The sequence below is a fragment of the Leptodactylus fuscus genome, chromosome 2, assembly GCF_031893055.1.
Source record: "Leptodactylus fuscus isolate aLepFus1 chromosome 2, aLepFus1.hap2, whole genome shotgun sequence".
NCBI classification, from domain to species: domain Eukaryota; kingdom Metazoa; phylum Chordata; class Amphibia; order Anura; family Leptodactylidae; genus Leptodactylus; species Leptodactylus fuscus.
Window position 1 is genome coordinate 51,342,413 of NC_134266.1, and position 22,512 is coordinate 51,364,924.

Consider the following 22,512-nt stretch of genomic DNA (forward strand, 5'->3'; position numbering starts at 1 on the left):
AGTTATCCGACTCAAACCAAATCTTTGAAGACAAATCAAATTTTCAGAGATTCGCTCATCTCTAGTGACATCCACAGCACTTTGCAAACCTAAAAGCTACAGGTCTCATGTATGGATAGGGTTTGCTGATCCAGATGATATTGTAAAATGAAGCTCTCATTCCAGTAGGATTTGTTATATGATATCACCTGTCAAGACAAAGAGAAATGACTGTACCTGATCTCGCCACTTTCTCCTATAGCTCATGTAATAACTGGAGGTTTTTTTCGCATGATTTTGCATAATTGAACCAATCTCCACTTCTATTATCTCTTCGGTTTAAATGGCAGGATCTGCGCTCATGTAAATATATCACCCCCAATGTACAGAGCTAATGAGATTTCCTCCATGGCTGGAGACATAACACTTCCTAGATTGGCATGTAGATATTAAAAAGAAGATTCGTTCTGATTTGCTTCCTTTCGGCTCCTATGCCCAGCTATTAGGCCAGTGGAAACATGTTTCCCAGCAGATTTGCTAGACATATTTTTCAGCAGGTGGGGGTGAGAGAGTGAAGGGAGGCGAGCGGGGCCACTGTGTGAATCATTTATGAAGCTTAATAAATATGCTAATCCGGAGCCGTGCAGGAGAGGGGCCTGGTGCTCTGCCATGTTAATTATTAAAACCAAGCTAATTCACAAACCGCCGCCGTTTGCTTAATGGTGGGCTACTGTAAGTTCAGTCCGAGGCAGCCAGCAATGGAGGTCTAGACACATTGTGCTCTGCCCTGTATGCCCTCCACCGGCTTCAATCTGATTATCTACCAAGGTCAAGAAGAAGCTGCTGGCTTTGTAGCCCCCTGCAGAACCAGCAGCCGCTTCAGAGATGTGCTGCTTTTAGCTCCTCTCCATCTCTCCCAGACGGCTTGCATTTTATGCTTACGGCTTATTAACAGGTCACTGCTTTTGGCTGCTTATTAAGTATAAATGTGTGAAGTGCTATACATCTGATCCAACAGGCAGGCCGAGGCACGAGACTGCCGGGTCATTGGGGCACAGATATTGTAGGACTCGTTGGCAGCTATGTATGGTGGCATAGACTATGCAAAGGTCACTGTCTGTTTACATACTGAAATATACTGCCGGAGTGAAGATGGTTGTGCAAAACCAATAATCGGAGACGTCGTATAATACAGGCCTGTACTAGGAATGAAATTCAGAAATAAAAAATTCCAGCTTGCATCCACGGTCCTTATAAAACTTAGCGTTTAAGGTAGTTTTCAGGCACCACAGATGGCGATGATTATACCGGAAGGTATTTATAGCCACTCTAGGTAAAAGTAAAATAGGCTACGACTAAGAAGACTATATGTCTTCGAAACGCGTCAGCGAGTCTATGTAAGGGATGGAAATTCCTACGAGACGATACTGCTTGTGAACATGTGTGTTTTTTAACTTTGGAATAAACGCTAAGTTTTATAAGGACCGTGGATGCAAGCTGGAATTTTTTATTTCTGAATTTCCTTGCTACATGACCCATAGCCGGTGGGATTGAACTCCGAGCTTCTTCCGTCCTTGGACACATGGAACTTCATAGAACTCCCAGCAAGGATTGTGCATAAAGTTCATAAGTAAGTGGGCTGCATTCTTTTCTTTTTGTTTTTTGTCTGTACTAGGAATAGCAGGGATAGTGTTCATAATGTTTACGATAAACTATACAATTATACAATATCATTTATGCATCAAATACTTGCATTTTTAAGATCTCTGCTTGCAGTCACTCAAAAGAAATCTTTATGGTTTCCATTGGGGGACACAAATCTGATGTCGAGATGATACCACCGGTGCAGGCGTAAGCGGTGACCACATCATCTCTGTACACAATATTTTTGCACAAAACATTGCAGTTTTATGGATGTCAGGACGCTGGATGGCCCATTATAGTTACAGTAAAGCCACTTGTAAGGAGTTGCGCCAATTATCTTGTGTCACCACTTTTTCCATTCAGGCTGGGCTATATCATATTTAGAAGGACATTTAGGCTAAGGCCCCATGTTGCGGAAATACAACTTTTTTGTTGCAGATTTTGCTGCAGTTTTTTGAGCCAGATCCAGGAGTGGATTGAGCAAAAGGGAGAAGTATAAGAACTTCCTATATACTTCCCATTCCTTTTATTCCCATTCATTTTATAGCTATTCTTGGCTTTGGCTCAAAAAAACGCAGCAAAATCTGCAACAAAAAAAGCAACATTGGGCCCCAGCCTTAGTGTATATATCAGGCAAGCTCCCAATGTATATAGTAAGCATATCCTTGGGGTTACATTAACCAGATGGAGGCCAAAAGCTCTTTTGACCTCCTGACCTCCTGACTGGCTGTTCTACTTCAGTTTACTGCAAAACAACATTTGGAATGGCTTAGTAGTCAATGGTATTCCATAAAAAATATAATGGATAACTATATCAATAAACTGATAATGGACACAACCATTCCCTTTCTCAGTCACTTGTTAACTTATAAAGTCTGACCCCGTACGATCAGTGGTGGAAGCGTTAGAGCGTGTAGGGTTGCATGCCATTGACAAAGGGAGTGGTAGTGCCCAGTTGTCAGCTCTTTCCTACATTTCCAGGAGGAGCAGCAGAGGATTCTGTGAAAAGCTGCCCTGGCAGTGTTATGTATGTACTAGAACAGACATGTCAGCTCTTTAAATGTTCCTCTTATTTATCATCCATATTTCTGCTAAATATCGAGCAACATTTACATTAACTAATGAAGCCTTAAAATGAAGTAAATGTAGCGTGACGGCTGTATTAGAGGAACAAACACCCTGTGAATTCTTATATTACTCTGCATCTGGTGGAAGTGGAAGGTTTTTTCGTTTTCTATTGTTGAATCATCATTGTATGGTACGGCTTCTGTAATGTACTAATTCCACTTACATTGTGACATAGGTTCACACTAGCGTTCGGGTTTCTGTCTTTCGGGTCCACTTGGGAACACCAAAACATGAAAACCCTATCTGCTTAAAAAGCAGTTAAATGTAGACCCCATAGGCAATAATGGGTCTGCTGGGTTTCTGCCAAAAACAGTCCTTGCAGGACTTTTTTCTCCCCCTATTTTAAGCAGAATCGGAGATGGAGTCTCGTACTGAGACCACCTATAATATATTGTTTATAGTACCGGTCTCCTTATAGTGTGAGGAGGCTCCTTATGGGCTCCTTAAGGGCCCAGTGAGATGTCAGGAAAATTAGATAAATTTGAGGTGGACATCTACTGTGGATTCCTCTCCGCTCCCTGTGGTGGAATATTGATGCAAAGAACTCAGCTGTAGAAATGCCAAGAATGAGCAGGAGGCTGATTTTTTTCAGCATCCTAATACAGAATCAAGGCAGAAACTGCGTGAGTTTTGGGATGGAATCTGCTGCAAAATCAGCAGCAGATTCCAAAGTGTGAACAGGACCTGAGGCTTCTAGGCCTGGGTGCAACTGCACATCTTCAGATTATGTCCCGCTAGTTCACAGCCTCCTGACCAATATATAGGACTTTACAAGTGACCTGCCAATAGGGGGCATTCTGTTTTAGGGAACGTGCCTTGTGAGAAGGAGTAAAGCATTCCTCCAAGCTTTTGTGTCGAAAGGAGTTTTTGATTTTACCAGGACAGGAGCATATATGGTCATTGGCTCCAAATGTACTGTATTTCTACTGTATGGTGGAACTTGGCTACAGGGCAGATAATTGAGATGATCAATGCGCTGTGTAAAAAAACCAAAACAACAAAACAAAAAAAACCTAAAAGTATTTCGGAGATGAGTTATTGTGCAGATGAGATGTTGTGCAGTTGAGATATTGTGCAGATGGGATGTTGTGTAGATATGATGTTGTGCAGATGTGACGTTGTGCAGATGTGATGTTGTTCAGATAGGATGTTGTGTAAATGAGATGATGTGCAGATGGGATGTTGTGCAGATGAGATGTTGTGCAGATGTGATGTGCAGATGATATGTTGTGCAGATGAGATGTTGTGTAGATGAGATGTTGTACAGATGTGATGTGCAGATGGGATGTTGTGCAGATGAGATGTTGTGCAGATGTGATGTGCAGATGATATGTTGTGCAGATGAGATGTTGTGTAGATGAGATGTTGTACAGATGTGATGTGCAGATGGGATGTTGTTCAGATGAGGTGTTGTGTAGATGAGATGTTGTGCAGATGAGATGTTGTGTAGATGAGATGTTGTGTAGATGAGATGTTGTGCAGAAATAAGTCAAAGTCGGATTTCCAAACATGGAGCATGCCATTCCTTACAATGAATGGGCTACCATAGCAGGAGACCTGTTTTCTGGGAAACAGAAAGGGAAGACTCCAGTGGGTAAAAGAGCCAAAAAGCTGTTAAAACGTTGACTGATCCGAGTAATCCATACAGAGGATCCGGATCTGGTACAAGCAGCCTGAACCAATGAACCCCTCCTGTCTGGTGTGAACAGTTCAGGCTGGTGGTGGTGGAGTAATGGAGGTTTGTAGACATGTTTTTTTGGGTCTTTGGATACCTATGGATGATGTCATTATATAGCATTACACATTGCTCCAGTGCTGCTAGGTGAGGGTGTCTATGACCCATATCTATTGTTTGTAGTATGGAAGATGTATGTGGTGTGAATTGAGCATTAGTCAGACAGCACAACATAACATGGCCGTGTATTATGAAAGACACAAGAAACAAGAGACGTTTAATGAAGAGGTAAAAAGCGATTTTACATAAAGTGTGCCAATTAGAAATAAAGCTCATCTCTTGGCTCCTGTCCAACATCTTCGCTGAGGGAAAATATCACTAAAAGTTAATTAAAGATAATAAGCCTTACATAAATATTAGTTATATAATATGATATCATTCTAGAATGATTCATTCCAGAACAAACAGTGATGAACGATCCTTTTAGCGATGTTTTCTATGTTTTAGTGATAAAATAGTTGCGTGTCTCTAGCCCATTGACTTACTAATGCGTGCCAGATTATGCATCTTATTTATCAACCATACATAGAACCGTCCACATCAAAATAATAACAGCGCTTATAGAGGTGTATAGAACTCTGGTATCAGATGTTGATCCAGTCTAAATGGCACCAGGGATCAGATTGGCTCATTTGTCATAGGTTTATCCATTACCTGGATCAGTAGGTCCGCCATGATCCTGTGGTTGAACGTGATGGATAAATGCAAGTGTATACAGTATTTGTGCATATAGGCTCCTTGGTATAGAAGGGATATGAATATTGCTGTGACATCTCATTGACAGCAATATCAGGCATCCACAAAATGAAGGGATCACAGCACCTTAACCAATACTTGCTGGCAGTCCTACTGGACAATGGCACTTTGGGTGGTCAAGAACCTTTCTATGAATCTACACCCATTTTTTTTTTTTTTTTTAACATTGTGAGCCCCACATAGAGCTCACAATGTACATTTTTCCCTATCAGTATGTCTTTTTGGAATATGGGATGGAAATCCATGCAAACACAGGGAGAACATACAAACTCCTTGCAGATGGTTTTTTGCCCTTGGTGGGATTTGAACACCAGGACTCCAGCACTGCAAGGCTGCAGTGCTAACCACTGAGCCACCGTGTGGCCCCTATCTACACCCATTTTTGTGACATGAGCATGAAAATGTGCCAGTCATGCCCTTTATTGTGATGTAAGTGGCGCATAATGTGGCCATATCACATAATGAATGATACAGAACCTGGGAGATTTATCAGCGCTTCTGGGACTTGGGGAGGGCACCTCTTACTTCAGGAACATGTTTAGGGAGAATTGTGAAGTATGCTTTAGTTCTTATTGACATAGTTGATGTGTTGAAGCAATATAGTACAGTTCCAAAGAAGCTTATGGACCAATATGGTGGATGCCCTGTGATCAGACACTTATGTCCACTCCTTTCCGCCTACAATTTCTTATAAATTATGACATTCTATAACCTCACAGTATGTTTCCTTGGATGCCATATTACAAGCATATTCTTACCTAAATTGCATTGCCTTTAATGCTATCATTGTACTGGCCCCATAAGCACTTAAAGGGATTACCCATGAATGACACTTACACCTTACTCACAAGATTGGGGATAGATGTCTGATTGTTGGGCTCCAACTGCTGTGACCACCAATCATTCAAAGAAGTCCAAGGGTCCCTGAGAGCCCAATGTAGATGGAGTACACACTTGGCCATCACGCCATTCACTTCTTTGTGAGTTCTGAGCAAGCAATCTTTTCCCATCCCATAAGTTAAAGTCCTAGTACACGCACCACTGCTCCATTTACAGAAGGCGCTCAGAAACCATTTCTCTTGGGGTCCCAATAGTTGTCCACCTAATGAGACCCCCAAAAGATCACAAGAGTGATCAGACACAGAGTAAGGAATAAATATCCTGAGGGTGAAAACCCCTTTACCCGGAGATCAGTAACATCACTGTCACATAGCCAAACCAATTACTGTAGACTTGGGCTACATGGTGACTTGGGTCACACGGCAACTTGGATTGTGAACATTGTGTGACCAAAGATCACTGTGTTGCCCTGCGACTCCTTCACTATTGTAAGTGAATGGGGGGTCCTTGAGAACCTGAGGGTGCTGAAAATGTGACTTCTAGTTAAAAAAAATCTGCATCGCTAGATCTTTTTGCAACTAGAAGTCACTCTCGGGGTCTCAATGCAACTCTACAGTATACACTTATATTAGTAAAAGAGTCGCAGGGTGACATAGGCAATATTTGGTAGCATTTTAAGAGCTGCAGCTAAACTGGCAACAGTAAATCCATAACCCCCTCCAGATGTGGGTACCTAAGCCCTATATATTAATTTCCAAGAACTTGGGTTAATAAACATGCGACCTAAGAACAGCTTCCTATGGCCAGTTCTACTTCTTCTGCTTCCATGGCTTTACTTGATGAGTTCATTTTCTCATAGGTTAATTTCCATTCGGCACAATAATTGATATAATTAACGCTATTTGCATTCATTATTATATTTAGCTCGTAAATAATCTGTTTACATTGTTACATTATTTACAGACTTTTACCCCCTCCTATTACATCCGAATTGAACTTGTATAAAAGCTCCGCACTAGGATTTCCGAAATGTAAAGAAATGCAATAATTTGATGTTCCGCTTAATTATAAGCTTTGAACGGCAAACCATTGTGTCTGCATTGTTCTCTGGAGTCCTGTAAGTATGCTATTTAGTAGCTGAGCTAACATGCAAATCCAACTCAGGCTGCGGCGACTATTAAGATTCATGCAGTCAGTATGAGATAGAGGGAAATGAGGACAGGGCAGGAATTCTGCCCCCCAAAGAAGAAACCCCTATGGAACAGAGAACTGTACGTAAAGGCAACAGATAGTTCAGAACTATAAAAAGAGTTTGGCTAGAAGGGTGAAGAACATCAGCCGGGTCTTTGTGAGCGGTGATAGATAATGAGGCACCTGGGAAGGCCGAAGCTCTCAATCAATATCCCAGCTCCGATGTGTGATGTTCTCAAACTATTCAGTGGCTTCAGGTCTCGAACCTATATTCTCACAAGATGTCTTAGAAACGAAGGAAATCAATACGCAACAGAAAATTTGGCAGAGAACATATTTCAAGGGGTTGTCTGTTTCATTTTTTATTATTTAATATGGTTGATAGTGGGGCCATAAACATAACAAACCAATACTCACCATTCCCCGGGCCTTTGTTTCTGGCATCAGCAGCCATGTTTGCCTGTATACAGGTTCACTGGTTGACGTCATCAGTGACAGTATCACAGGCCTCTTCACAAATCTTCCATCATCACCATGATACTTTAACCCCTTCATGCAAAGTCACATACATCTACATGATTAAGCATGAAGTGGTGTATGGAGAGGGCTCAGGATCTGAGTCTTGTCCATACACTGTAGATGCTGTATAATACAGTCAGCACCTACTGCTAACACTTGTGATTGGCGTCGACACTGGTCGTAGCTGTTAACACTTTAAATGCCATGGTTAAAGGGCCTCTATCATTAGAATCCCATTTTTAGCTAAACCCACAACGGAATAGCCTTAAGAAAGGCTATTCTTTCCCTACATTTAGAAGTCTTCTCCGTGCCGTCGTTCAGTATATATTCCTGTTTTCTTCATTATGTTGATGAGTTCTCTCGCAGCACTGGGGGCAGTCTCCAGCACTTAAACAGTACTGGGGGCGTCCCCTGTGCTGCTAGAAAAGTCTCCTGCGCTGCCTTCTTCTTGTTCTGTGGCATGAAAGGGTTAAAGGAGTCATAGGCATATGTGTATTGTACATAGGAAAACACTGTGACAGCCAGGGCAGTGGGCACAGAGGAAGGTATTATGTCTAATAACATTTTTAATATTTAATACTGCTGGTAGTGAGGCCTTAAACATAACAAACCAATACTTACCTCAGCCCAGGCCTCTGTTTACAGGGGCAGCAGCTGCATTTGTCTGTACATAGGTCCCCAGTGTACTGTTTGATAGATAGCTTACATTGCTCTCTATATACTATGCCCAAAATGTATGTCCGCCTTCTCCATCATTCAGTGGATATTCACATGTATTAGTTTCCTAACTTTGTGGCTCAATTCTCTACTGCATGGCACTGACAACCAGGGTCGGACTGGGGTGCCTAGGGCCCACCAGTGGGATTATTTCCAGGGGCCCACCCTACTGCCATATGTAATATCGCCCGTCCAGTTTTTGCCATTATACACGTTTAAAGTGCATTTTCATGCACAATACAGTGTGCAAAACAGCTATGGCTACACTACTACTTCCTTCATGCAACCAAAGATCGCAGTGTCCCTTTGGGACTCTTTCACATTAGTGAATGGAGTCGCATTGGGTCCCTCAGGTTGCAATGTGACTCCATTCACTAACATGAGTGAAAGAATCACAGGGCGACATCTTTGGTTGTATGACAAAAGTTATAGTGTAGCCATAGCCTTATGCTAGGTTCACAACAGCGGCAAGCTCTCCGTCATACAGGTCCACAATGGGACCAGAATGACGGAGAGGTGGACTATCAAAATGGCGGTTACACACAGACAGTGGCAGACCTCATTAACATAATGAAGTCCGCCAGGTGTCAGCCATTTTCAGGCAGATAAGGGTATGTTCACACATCAGTATGCCATCCGTCCGTTTGAATTCAGTTTGAAACTTCAAAACGGACTGAGGCACATACTGATTGTATACTGACACCTTTTTATGCTGATAGCAAACGCTCTCCGTCCCCTAGAGGACAGATAAGGGGATTAAAAGTAGCAATTGTAACCAGAGTAGAGATCAGTATGTGTATCAGTCCGTTTTGAAGTGTCAAACTGAATTCAAACGGACGGATGGCATACTGATGTGTGAACATACCCTAAGTCCTCAGCGTTTCTGAAACTTGGATATTGTTATGCTGGAGCTCTAGAAAAGGGCACCAGCATAACAATAGAGTGGGACATCATCTATGGGGTGGGTGGACTACAACTCTCAACAGTTCCAGGGCATCTAGAGCTGCTGGGAGTTGTAGTAATTGAAAGATTTGGGGGCATCTTTCGATTGTCCACCTCAGACAGCGGGGGGATTGGGGGTGCTAGCAGTACCATTACAATAAATCACAACATTACAATAAATACAATGCAGTCATATTTTGTGCAGTAATACTCACAGGAGACATCTTCCCACATTTCCCGTCTCTTCCCTTTGGACCGCCATGACCACTTCTTCCAGCTGTGACTTGACTCTGTAAAGTTTGAAACACAGACATCTTTGACTCCTCACTTCTCCACACATCCACACATATTATACAGTAATATATATATATATATATATATATATATATATATATATATCACAGCAGCCCCTGCAGCCTATATTATGCCCCACGGTGGCACAATAGACTGTGGGGCATAATAGAGGTTGCAGGGGGGCCACTGTAGGGCATAATAGAGGTTACAGGGACCACAGTGGACCTTTCAAGCTCTATTATGCCCCACAGTTGCACACCCATGAACTATTATTATACTCGGGGGTCTTTTCAGACCCTGAGTATAATAATCGGAGCCCCAGGAGAGGTGAGAGAACATAATAAACACTGTTACTCACCTCTCCGGGATCTGATGTTACTCCTAGCAGGCTTCGGGCCTATATGGTAATGTGTCAGACGTCACGTGGTCTGGGATATTACCATATAGGCCCAAAGCCTGAGCTAGCAGTAACATATAGGCCCAAAGCCTGTGGTAGCAGTAACAGCCTGTTACCATACAGGCCCAAAGCCTGTGCTCGCAGTAACAGGCTATTGCTACTACCACAGGCTTCGGGCCTATATGTTACTGCTAGAACAGGCTTCGGGCCTATATGTTACTGCTAGAACAGGCTTCGGGCCTATATGGTAATATTCCAGACCACGTGACGTCTGGGCATTAACATATAGCCCCGAAGCCTGCTAGGAGTAACACCGGATCCTGGAGAGGTGAGTAACACTGTTTATTATGTTCCCTCACCTCCCCTGGGGCCCCGCTTATTATACTCGGGGGTCTGAAAAGACCCCTGAGTATAATATTAGCGGCAGTGGGATCGCGGCCTGGCCCGGGCCTATTCACTACCGCCCGCCGCGGCCTAAAGTACAAGGGGAAGCGGGGGCGGCAGTGAGCAGGTCCGGGTTGGTAAATAGGCCGCTGCCTGCTGGTAGATACTCCAGCAGGCAGCGGCCTATTATAAAACAAAAAAAAAAAGTTATTATACTTACCGTCCGACCGCGCTCTGCTGCTCCCGCTGCTGCTGCATCCTCTTCTGTCAGATGTCTGTGTATCAGCGTAGGCGGCGTGATGACGTGATGACGCCGCCTACGCTGATACGTAGATGGCTGAACAAGCGCAAGGAGATCAGTAGCTCTCCTTGCGCTGGTTCTTAGGATTAGGGGAGGGGCCCTAAGCGCCTCCCCTAATCCTCCTCTGACATGGGCAGGGGCCCGATTGAAATCATTTTAGCATAGGCAGGGGCCCGATCGGGCCCCTGCCTATGCTAAAATGATTAGCAGTATAGTCCGGGCCCGGGGGCCCACCGGGGGATCCCCCGGTGCTCCGGCGGGCCAGTCCGACCCTGCTGACAACTACAGTGGTAGAGTTACTGAGAACCAAAATGTAATTCAGCTCTGACACTAGGTTTAAACCTACATTTGGCTCTCCGTTCTTCGGGCCTGCTTGGGCACGCTGCTGCCTATCCACAGAAACTGCACAGCGCTGGGGAAGGCGATTAAAGTTGCTCTAATGGGTGAAAATAACATGGTAGAGAAGAGTTTTTAAATTGTTTCATTAGGTTAAAATTATGGTTACCGATAGTCCAAAGAGTTTATTTCTTGTTCTTCTTATTTTATTGTTTCATGTGAATACCCCTTTAAAATATACCGTATACCCATTGGGGGAATTTATTAGGATTGGCGTTCTGTATGGTAGTCTTAGTCAAGTCCCTGGCTGCCTCGTAATAAATCAGACAGTCTCATGTACCAGAATCGAAATCTACAGTCAGGAATCAGGATCTAGATGTAGATTTCAGATATAACTAACACCAAAATTTAACATGCGTTATGGTAAATTTCTCCAACCAAGGAATCCCCAACCTGGCCCGCCTTGATCTCCACATTGCCCACTTTAGTAAAAAGTGGTAAGTTAGACACAAAGGGAACAATATGGCACATCTTTGGCACAAGAAAGGGGGGGGGGTGTAAAAGATGGGCCATATTTACGCACATCTACAACTGATGTATATGGGTTTGTACATTCACCTCTTGGGATTAAGGGCAAAGGGGCGAAATTTACACAAATATGCAATGTGGCTTCGGATGAGATGTTATTCGATGGTCTCCTTTCTTTATCATCACAGATGATTGTCTTACAGACTCTTCAATTTTTTCAGTATTATACGGGCTATGAATGAAATCCATCTATCAGTAGTACATATAGTCAGTGCTTATATTGGAAAATTTTTATGGGGAACTTTGGAATAACGGCTCCCCCGCTTCGCCGAGCAAAACCCCACCCCCTCACTGCAACCTCGCCCCCCACAGACACACGCATTCCTGTACACACTATTATGCCCAATATTGGCATACACTGCCCCATAGTGGCCCCTTACACACAATATTATATGCCCATTGTGGACACCCATGAACAATTATTATACTCTTTTCAAATCCCAGAGTATATTAATCAGAGACCCACGGCCCAGGGAGGAAACAAGACAAACCTGTTACTTACCTCTTGTTAGCTCCAGCGCACTCCCTGCAGATCACATTGGCCGTTTTCAATGTTAGTGCACACCGGACCTTGGACATCGCGATGCATAAGGACACAAGCCCCATGCCCATGTGACATCGAAGGTGTCACCAAGTAGGTCTGAAGCCTTCGGTAGCTGGGAGAGGTAAGTAACAGCATTTATTATGTTCCACATTGTGGGTCAGATAATTTTTTAGTTTATACCGTATAAATTATACGGTATAAACTAAGAGATTATCCCGGAAGGCTGACCGGCATTTTTTAATTATGCCGGAACTGATTTCTGGCGCATTCTGGCCCAATTATACCACTGCATATAGTAATGCACAACCAGTGGCGTACCTACCACCTTAGCAGCGGAGGCAGCTGCCACAGGGCGTGGGACATTAGGGCCCGGTACAGCCGCTACCGCTGCTATCATTATACTCGGGGGTCTTTTCGGACCCCCGAGTATAATGATCGGCGGACTGGGAGAGGTAAGAAACATAAAAAGCACTGTTACCTCTCCACGATCCTGCCAGGCCTCCTTCCTGACGTCCTTTCTGACGTCTCTGATGTCACATGAACCCGGCCTGTGTCCCGGGTCATGTGACATCCGACGTCATTGAACAAGGACAGCAGCAGAGAAGACAGTAGAGATGACCGCGTAGGAGCCGGGGGACAGGTAAGTAACAGTAGTTTTTTATGTTTTTATTCCCCCGGTCTCCGATTATTATACTCTGGGGTCTGAAAAGACCCCAGAGTATAATAATTGTTTATGGGTGTCCACAGTGGGACATAATACTGTGTGCAGGGGCAACTATGGGGGTTAATACTGTGTGCAGGGGCCACTATGGGGGATAATACTGTGTGCAGGGGCCACTATGGGGGATAATACTGTGTGCAGGGGCCACTATGGGGCATAATAGTGTGTGCAGGGGCAACTATGGGGGATAATACTGTGTGCAGTGGCCACTATTGGGGATAATACTGTTTGCAGGGGCTACTAAGGGACATAATACTGTGTGCAGGGGCCACTAAGGGACATAATACTGTGTGCAGGGGCCACTATGGGACATAATAGAATGCGCAGAAATGCGTAGGAGGGGGTCGGTCGAGGTCGTCAGTGTCGGTCGAGGGGGGGGGGGGGCATGTCAAAAGTTTGCCACGGGGCCCCGACATTCCTAGTTACGCCACTGTGCACACAGGGGTGAACCTTCCCCTTTCGCCGCCCGAGGCGAACGACAGAAAGCCGCTTAGCGCTGTTCGCAGGCAGAGAGCAGGCACGGAGAGGACCTGCTCTCTGCCTGAGCGTGAGAGGAGGCTGCTGGAGCAGCGCTGCTTCAGTGGCCTCCCCAATCCACCACTCGGTGCTAAGCCAGTCCAGGACAGCTTGTCCTGGACTGGCTTAGGTAATCAAAAATGCCGCCCTCCCTGAGGCCCTGGCATAGCGCCGCCTGAAGCACTCGCTTCAGGTCGCCTCTTGGGAGGTGCGGCGCTGTGTGCACAACACTATGAAAATGAACATATTATTGCAATAGATTATGGAGCCATTCATATACATGTGTGCCCCCAGCTACCTGCAATCCCACAATCTTTTTCCATCTATTCTTTATACGTCCAAATCTAAGTTTAGCCATTCTCTATGATCATCCCCAAAGTAATGAAGTCTATTGTGAAGGTTTAGACAAATTGTTTAATCGGACCAGATGTTTCTTCTCCGCTGCCAGATTTGCTCTCCTTCTAATAATAATCTTTGAAGTTGACCGTTTTCCCCTTCTGTTTAGTATTGTATAAAATGCATGAAAGGTTGCCGCATCTAACATCGTGTAGTTATTAACACTTCACAGCAGGAAAAAAAAGAAAAACAAAATTCCAATAACTCAATTGACATTGCCTCTATCGACAAGCTGCCAACTTCTAAGTCCTACAATTCGGGCTGTCACAGAACAGAGTTTGCCATGAGCTGTAGATACTTCTAGAGCAAAAAGTAAGTGATTGGAATTAAGGCACTTGGAGGAAATTACATTGCAATGCCTTATGGGTATTAGACGGTGTCGCACCAAGCAATTTGTAAGAGTGCCTTGCAGGTAAATGTCACATGAAAGAATGAAGGATAATAGGGCTGCCATTTGTCTAAACTAATATTTATTTAACGTACTTTTTCTAGAAAAAGGTAATTTTTTTGCAGACTTAATTTGTTGAAGGAGCAACTAAGGTGAAATATGGGGTTGTAACAAGTAATTAAAAGAGCTGTCTAATGACTATTATTTTATGACCTATCAAAGGGGTTTTCCAAACTAAAAATGTTGATGACCTATCCTAAGGGTTGATCATCAATAACAGATTGGTCGGGGTCCGACATCCAATAACCCCATTGATCAACTGTAGTCATCAGCTGATATAGTTGATATAGCTAATCTAAAGCTGGGAGTGGTACCTCAACTGTGGAAGACATCTTGTGTGGTATCAGTACCAAAGAAACCCAACGGGCTACAATGACTACCGACCTGTAGCTCTGACATCCCACCTGATGAAGGTCCTAGAGAGACTGGTCCTGACACACCTCCTCCCCCTTGTGAGCTCCGCTCTGGACCCCCTCCAGTTTGCCTATTGGCCAGGCATTGGGTAGATGACACCATCATCCACCTTCTTCACAGAGCTCTCTCTCACCTGGAGAAACCCGGGAACACTGTGAGAATAATGTTTTTTGATTTCTCCAGTGCGTTCAACACCATTCAGCCAGGGCTATTGAGGGAGGAGCTGAACCTTGGAGGGGTGGACCATCACCTGTCCTACTGGATCCTAGACTACCAGACAAACCACCCTCTGTATGTGAGAGCCCAGGACTGTGTGTCCAACACTGTGTTCTGTAGTATGGGGGCACTACAAGGTACAGTTCTTGCCCCATTTCTCTTCACACTGTACACTGCTGACTAGGCAGAACTCATCCAGCTGTTACTTACAGAAGTACTCCGATGACTCTGCTATAGTAGGCCTTATCACTGATGGTGACGATAGGGAATACAGAGACTTAAACTGGGACTTTGTTGAATGGTGCCAGCAGAACCACCTCAGGATTAATGCTGGGAAGACCAAGGAGATGGTGGTGGACTTTAGTAAATGGAGAAGTGCTCTGACCCCGGTGGAGATCCAAGGGACATGCATTTTATAGTCAGGACCTATAAGTATCTGGGCGTGCTCCTCAATAATAATCTGGACTGGGCTGATCACCTGGATGTGCTGCACAGAAAGGGCCACAGCAGACTCTACCTCCTCAGGAGGCTGAAGGCCTTCGGAGTCCAGGGGCCACTTCTTAGGGCCTTTTTCAACTCTGTGGTTGCTTCAGCCATCTTTTTCGCTGTGGCCTGCTGGGGGAGCAGTATATCAACCAGGGACAGAAATAGACAGGCTGATCAGAAGGGCCAGCTCTGTCCTGGGTTGCCCCCTGGACCCAGTACAGGTGGTGGGTGACAAAAGGATACTGCCCGTGGTGACCTCCATGTGGGAGAACAAATCCCACCCCATGTATGGGACCTTGATGGGACTTGGCAGCACTGTAAGTGACCATCTGCTTCACCCCAAGTGTGAGAAGGAGCGCTATCGCAAGTCCTTCCTTAGATCCGCGACCAGGCTGTATAATCTACATCAGTCCAAGCGAAGATCACTCCGCACAGAAAACTAATGATTATGACGTCTTCCTTCTTTCTTCTTCTGTTCCTTAGCTACTATGGACTCCTAGTATATCTTCTCTTCTCAGCTTATGTCTGTCCTGTAATATATTACTGTGTATTATCCTGTATCTGTATTACTATGCTGCTGTAACATGCTGAAATTTCCCCACTGTGGGACTATTAAAGCATTATCTTATCTTATATTATATAGAGAATAGAGCAGGAAGCAGACAGCTCTCTTTTCTGTGTAGTGGCCAGGCCAGGTATTGCAGATAAGCTCTCATTCATTTGAATGGGCTCTAAGCTGCAGTGACTTAGTTCATCTACTACACAGAGAACAGGGCTGTCTGCTCCCTGTTCTATTCTCTGTGTATCAGCTGCTGAGAAGTGACTGTGCTGGATGCCTGGTCTACACTGATCTGATATTAGTGACCTATCTTTAGGATAGATCATCTATATTTGTAGCCTAAAAACCTCTTTAACCACTTCCGGACCACCCATAGACTATATACGTCCAGATAGTGGCTTCCTTGTTCTGCAAGGACATACCGCTACGTCCAAGCAGTTTTCTGTAGCTTTGCAAAATTGTGCAGCTGCTGAAACAAGGAACAGGCTGTAACTTCAGCCGGAGGTCCCTGAGAGAAGGCAGGGAAGGTTTATTACCATCCCTGCCTTCCCGATCGCTGTGTACACAGTGCTCTTTGAACACTATATACACACTATGGGTGCTGCCCTCTAACCTAGCAGTCACATGATCCACCGGTATCAGCATGTGTTAGAACCGCTGGGTCCTACAGGAACCAGATCTGTTCTACAGAATGGGCAGGAGGCTGTATTCCTCCTGCAACTGGGGATAAATGTACCAGCACCAAGAGACACATGACACTGAAAAAAGGCGCAGAAATTAGTCGCTTAACCCAAAGAATAAAAATGTGACAGCCCTCAAAACCACACATACCAAATACATAAAAATGTGTCTGGTCCTGGGCCAGAAATAGGCCTGGTACTGAAGTGGTTAAAAAGGGGTTGTCTCAGAAGAGAGACATTTATGGAATATTGTAATTTATGGAATATTGACAGAATACAAGTTGAATGTCTGATAGAATTGGTGACATCTTCCATCATCACCGTGATAGTTTAAAGGAGTAATGGGCACATGTACATAGGAAAACACTCATAGCCAGGGCAGTGGACACCGAGAAATGTATTACAGCTTGGGTCTGCTTCCATTTTAAAGTAGTTGTCCACTTTCATTTGTTTATTATTTAATACTGCTGCTTTATGGGCCATAAAGATAAGAAACTGGTACTCTCCTCTCCCCGGGCCTTTGTTTCTTCATTTTTCTAGCTCCAGCAGCTCTATTGATCTGTATACAGGTCCCCTGGCTGACGTCATCATTGACATCCCGATTGTGCCAGGTGACTTCTGCAGCCAATCACAGGCCTCAGTGGTGACCTCTTCAAGAACAGCACATGACTAGAGAGATGTGTCATTTGTGAAGGGGTCACCACTGAGGCCTGTATACCTGTCCCATGCACTACAACTCTAGAATTCACTCATTCTGGGAGGGTGATGCGCACTTGAAAAAGGGGTAGTCAAAATCCCCAGAAACGCGTTGTGTGTTAGTTTCATCCCTGTATTTTGGAATAAAAGTTTATTGGTTCATCACTTTGGATCTGCTCAGTCCGTATTCTTTGGTCCGAAAATCTGCATTACAATTTTTCTTAGGCCCGTTCATACTGGGGATTTATTAAACTCAAAGCTGGTTTAAAAAAATTGCAAATAATTGCAGGTCTGTTTTTGTACAAAATATTTGCCGTTTTTGATGTTTTGGGCTCCACATGATGTTTTCTAAATAGTAGGCATGGCAGGGATTAATTGGAGGGGCCGTGGTGTCCCTGTCTCAACACATATGTTATAAAATGTGGTGTAAATGATATAGTAAATATATACCAGCCCCTAGCGGACTTAGATTTGAGTTTCTTCCGCATGGCCAATAAATTGGGTCCTTTGTTGTCAGAAACACCAATTCTTCGCCATACACTCCTCCAGCTCTGTATACAACGCTTGTATTCCAACTCTTATCAGCAATTTACATAATAAACTGCCTCTCCGTATATTTCCCTGCTTGCTTTCCTGTACATAATAACCTTCTGCCCTTGTTTACCGGCGTGATTCTTCACGTACATGTGTCATTTGACATGATGCACATGTCTGCCCGCTTCCAGACATTAGTCAGAGCAAATAACCCTCACAGGATCACGAAGGGCCAGGGAAGAGAGTTTTCATTAAGAATTTGCTTCTTTTCATCTTGCTGCTATGCGTGAAATCAGAATATTTTCACTGTGACTAGGCCGTGAAATCTGCTAGCAAGAGTCATGGTGTATTGTGGGACTATTAGTGTGATCAATCCCCGGTGAGGGACACCTTCAGGAGACCACTAATAAGAAACTCTGGTTGGAATGAAATAAAGCGTGGAATGGTCGAGAGACGACAAAGCATAAAAAAGAGCAAGTGCTAAAAAAGAAGAAGAAAAAAAAAACAAGTTGAAAAATCTGCCCGTATCAGGAAAATAACCTCGCCTCGTAAACATGCATTTTGCTTTCATCGTTTTTACACAGCTGCTATGTATAATTAATAGGTAGCGAAGGGAATTCTTTACATGGGGTCTAAACACTATCTATTTTGCTAAGCTGTGAGATATAGGTTTATCATCAGAGCTTACGCTATGTCTTATAAATAAAATGCATGAATCCGAGCTGCAAGATGTGGATTTAATATCAGTGCTTGCTCTCAGTGGTAAAAACAGAGCACATGGGGGGGAGAACACTACAAAAAAAAGTGCTCACTTGTCAAACTCATCTAAGCGGCTTTATGCTAATGACGGAATCATTTGCTGGATTTATTCATTAACTGGGATTATAAATGACCAGAGCTTAGAGCAGAATTTCTCATTTTCTATCCTAATCACCCCCTGAACTGGGCAGGTGTAAAAAATACCGTGAATGAATCATTAGTCACTATAGAGAAGGATTAGAACCGTCCTTCCTGAAATGAATCCAACATTTCTATGTGGGACGTCAGGCCTGGACTATAAATCCGTGAGATGAAAAAAGAAGCCAGATTTACTTGATATCGGATGCAACCATGGATCTATGTAGGATGCAGACAGACCCACTGCTAAAGATAGTACAGGTAAATGCATAATACTAATAATACAACCATTCACACAACTACAGTATAACGGTGTAGATAAAGTCTTCTGGGACCCGCTGTAAACTTTTATCAGGGGCCGTTATGAGCCCCGGGGAGAAGAGATATCGGTGCCGTTACTGATAGCTCTTCACTATCAGAAGAGTGTTGCTGACAGTGTAGCTATCAACTCACAACTGCAGTTATCAAGAATACGTTGAGAGAGCAGCATAGCACCCGGCATGTAAACAATACTGGGACAGTATTACATGCTCCACAGTGGACCCCACACAGTATTATGTGCTCCACAGTGGACCCCCACACAGTATTACGTGCTCCATAATGGCCCCCACACAGTAGTATGTGCTCACCAGTGGCCTCATACAGTATTATATGCTCAGAGTGGTCCCATACAGTAGTATATGCTCCACAGTGGCCCCCACACAGAATTATATGCTCCACAGTGGCTTCCACACATAATTATATGCTCACAGTGGCCCCCACACAGTATTATATGCCCACAGTTGCCCCCCACAGTATTATATGCTCACCAGTGGCCCCCATACAGTATTATATGCTCACAGTGGCCCCCACACAATTATATGCCCGCAGTGCCCCACACACAGTATTATGTGTTAACAGTGCCCACGCCCACCAGAGTCTGAACCCCATTCCCCCTCTTGCTCACACACAGCCTACACTCCCATTTTCCCCTCCGCCTCTTGCTCATACATTTGAATGCTATCCACTTTGCAGTGACATTAAAATGCCACAGTTTTTGTCCTGGTCCAGGAGTGTAACTACCAGGGTAGCCGCGGTAGTGGCTGTCACAGGGCCTGGGACATTAGGGGGTAACTCCTTCAGCAGGTAAAGGCCCTATTTACTTACTGATCCTTGCTCCTGCTCATGTCATATGTTCGCCTGGGGCCCCGCCATTCCTACTTACACTACTGTTCTGGCCTAAGTCTCAATTACATAGATGTATTATGGCTCTGTACAAGTTGTGAGTTATATAGACCTGTAAATGGCACCTATAGAATTCAGCTGGTATCTTGAATATATATGAAATATGACCACAAAAAATTGGAATATTATATACTGTATTATATTGGTACGTTATATACTGTTATTCCTCACTATGTATTGCACTTACAGTTGAATATTGTCTCTCTATGACACAGCACAGTGTGTAGAGCCGCAATAAGCCAGTGTGTACAAAGTTTTCAGCCTATAGATGATCACAAACTTTGTGCAAACTGTTCCTATTTAGACCATGTGTGGTATTCAACATTTTTTACAAGTAGATTACTAGATTGCATTTCAATTTCAACGTTCACTTGTGGGGTGAAAAATAGAGCAGAAAAGGCCACAAAAAATGTATAGATAGTAACATATTAATGTTATTTGTCAGATTCTTATTTAAGGAAATCCAAACACTTCAAAGATTAGAGCAAGCTTGAATTTTTAAGTGATATTATACAGAGCTTTGTAGTGACTTTCAGTGCAGAATTTGCAATAATAATTTGCAATGTGTCAACATGGTCTTGGAGCAATGTTTCCAACCAGTGACTGCTAAGTCCTCTAGAAGTGTTTCTCCAGCTGCAGACACCAGCGTGCACTAGCAGCACAAAGAAGGTTGGATCATTTCTAGATCTTTGCTCTAGGGTCAAACCATATCACTGGCCATAAACTGTTGTCATACCATGAACATTACATAAAAAAAAACAGATAAATCAACTTTTTTTTTACTAGGTTTTATTCATGTTTGTTTTTTTCCAGAAAATGTTAGATTAAACACAGTTACGGTCCAGAGTTTTAGGCAGGCATGGAAAAATGCTGGTTGGCCCTGACCTGAATTTGGACCCAGGTTATCAAACACAGTCGAGAGATATTGAGGCACTACCAAGTTAAATCAAACGAAAACCCACAGCAAAAACTCACTAGGCAGATCTAAACAGGAGAGTGGGATCAAAGGAGTAAATGTGTCAATCTGAGCGTTCACAGTCAAAGCTAAAATCAGAACTAGTGAATATCAAGTAAACAAGCCAAGGTCAGTAGTACAGCAAGCAAACAGCTATGAACAGAGCTCTGGTGTCTAACTGGAAACAATTAACTAATAGCAGGCACATGGCAAGCCCTGAACAGACTTTTAATATCCCTCCTCAGCCGCTGATTGGTTCAGTGTCTCAGTGTTAGTGAAAACTTCATATGTTGGTAGGACAACCTTAAAGTAACAGTAGTGAGTAGTGTTGCTGTGAGGAGAATACACACGGACAATCCTCAGCACATCTGAACTTAGTTCTCCTAGATGACATGAATTTCTTGAAAAATTTCAAGTGTACTTAAACGAACGGATGCTATTCGGAAGGTAAAGGGTAGTCACACCAAATATTGGAGAACTAAGCACAGGTCCTCTGTGGATATAGGCTTGCTCAAACAGACAGGGCTCATAAAGGGGCCACATCATTACTTCCAGGACTCCTTGACTAATGGACAGTGACAACAAGTATTGATGGGATTTAGATTTCTCTTTTGTCTATTCCTCTCATGTTATTACCATTTCAATTCTTGAAAGCCTTCTTACTTTGTAGCATTTTCCCCCCAGTTCTCACAATAATTCTAGACAGTAATTCTGTCTACAGTTTGGACATATTATAGAACCCTATAGATGATGAACATGTCATAATGTCCCCAGCAGATGAGTATCTATCAGATATTGTCTTTCATTCTTTACTTATTTTCTAATACTAATATAAAAATTTAAATCTTCATTGCTTGCTCTAAAAAACATCTCTTTATTCCGGATATCATAAATCTAGTTAGTGGTAGCTTTGTTTTACGATAACAATTACATAAGACATACATTTTAATGTTCTCACGACTACTTTATAAGGTTGAGGCCCTACATTGCGGAAACGTAACTTTTTTTGTTGCAGATTTTGCTGCGGTTTTTTGAGCCAAAGCCAAGAATGCCTACAAAAGGAATGTAAAGATTGAGAGTCCTCAGTAGTTGATACCTTTTTTTAATGGCCAACAAAAAATGATGACAGGATGAAAGCTTTCGGGACTGCTAGGTCCCTTCATCAGGCTGGTATATGGTAAGTTCATATACTTCTCCCTTCTGCACAATCCACTCAAGGCTTTGGCTCAAAACACTGCAGCAAAATCTGCAACAAAAACAGCTGCATTTCCACAACGTTGGGCCTTAGCCTAGAGATGAATTTATTGACTCTTGAATCGGGTTATACTGAATGGCTTGAGATCATATGGTGGCTTCTTCCCAATGCTGAGCTCACATAATATCTTCCCAACCAGTGGAGAAAGTTTGAAACCATGACCTGTAACAGAAGAGAAAAGGTAAAAGGGAACGTTTCATCTGTAATTTTTTTTTTTTTT

The 22,512-nt window shown here is 43.5% G+C and overlaps 1 protein-coding gene across 2 annotated transcripts in view; it reads right to left on the reverse strand.

The window, feature by feature from the left end:
* PIPOX (pipecolic acid and sarcosine oxidase) overlaps window positions 1-22,512 on the reverse strand; it is a 228,954-nt gene that overhangs the window by 134,346 nt on the left and 72,096 nt on the right. Inside the window, exon 8 of one of the 2 annotated variants that reach the window (XM_075263782.1) lies at window positions 22,314-22,454. In XM_075263782.1, coding sequence (XP_075119883.1) covers window positions 22,339-22,454 — 116 coding nt within the window. In that variant the 3' untranslated portion in view covers window positions 22,314-22,338. Of the gene's footprint in view, window positions 1-20,950; window positions 22,455-22,512 lie in introns of those variants that run through there. The other variant, XM_075263781.1, reaches the window with a different exon arrangement.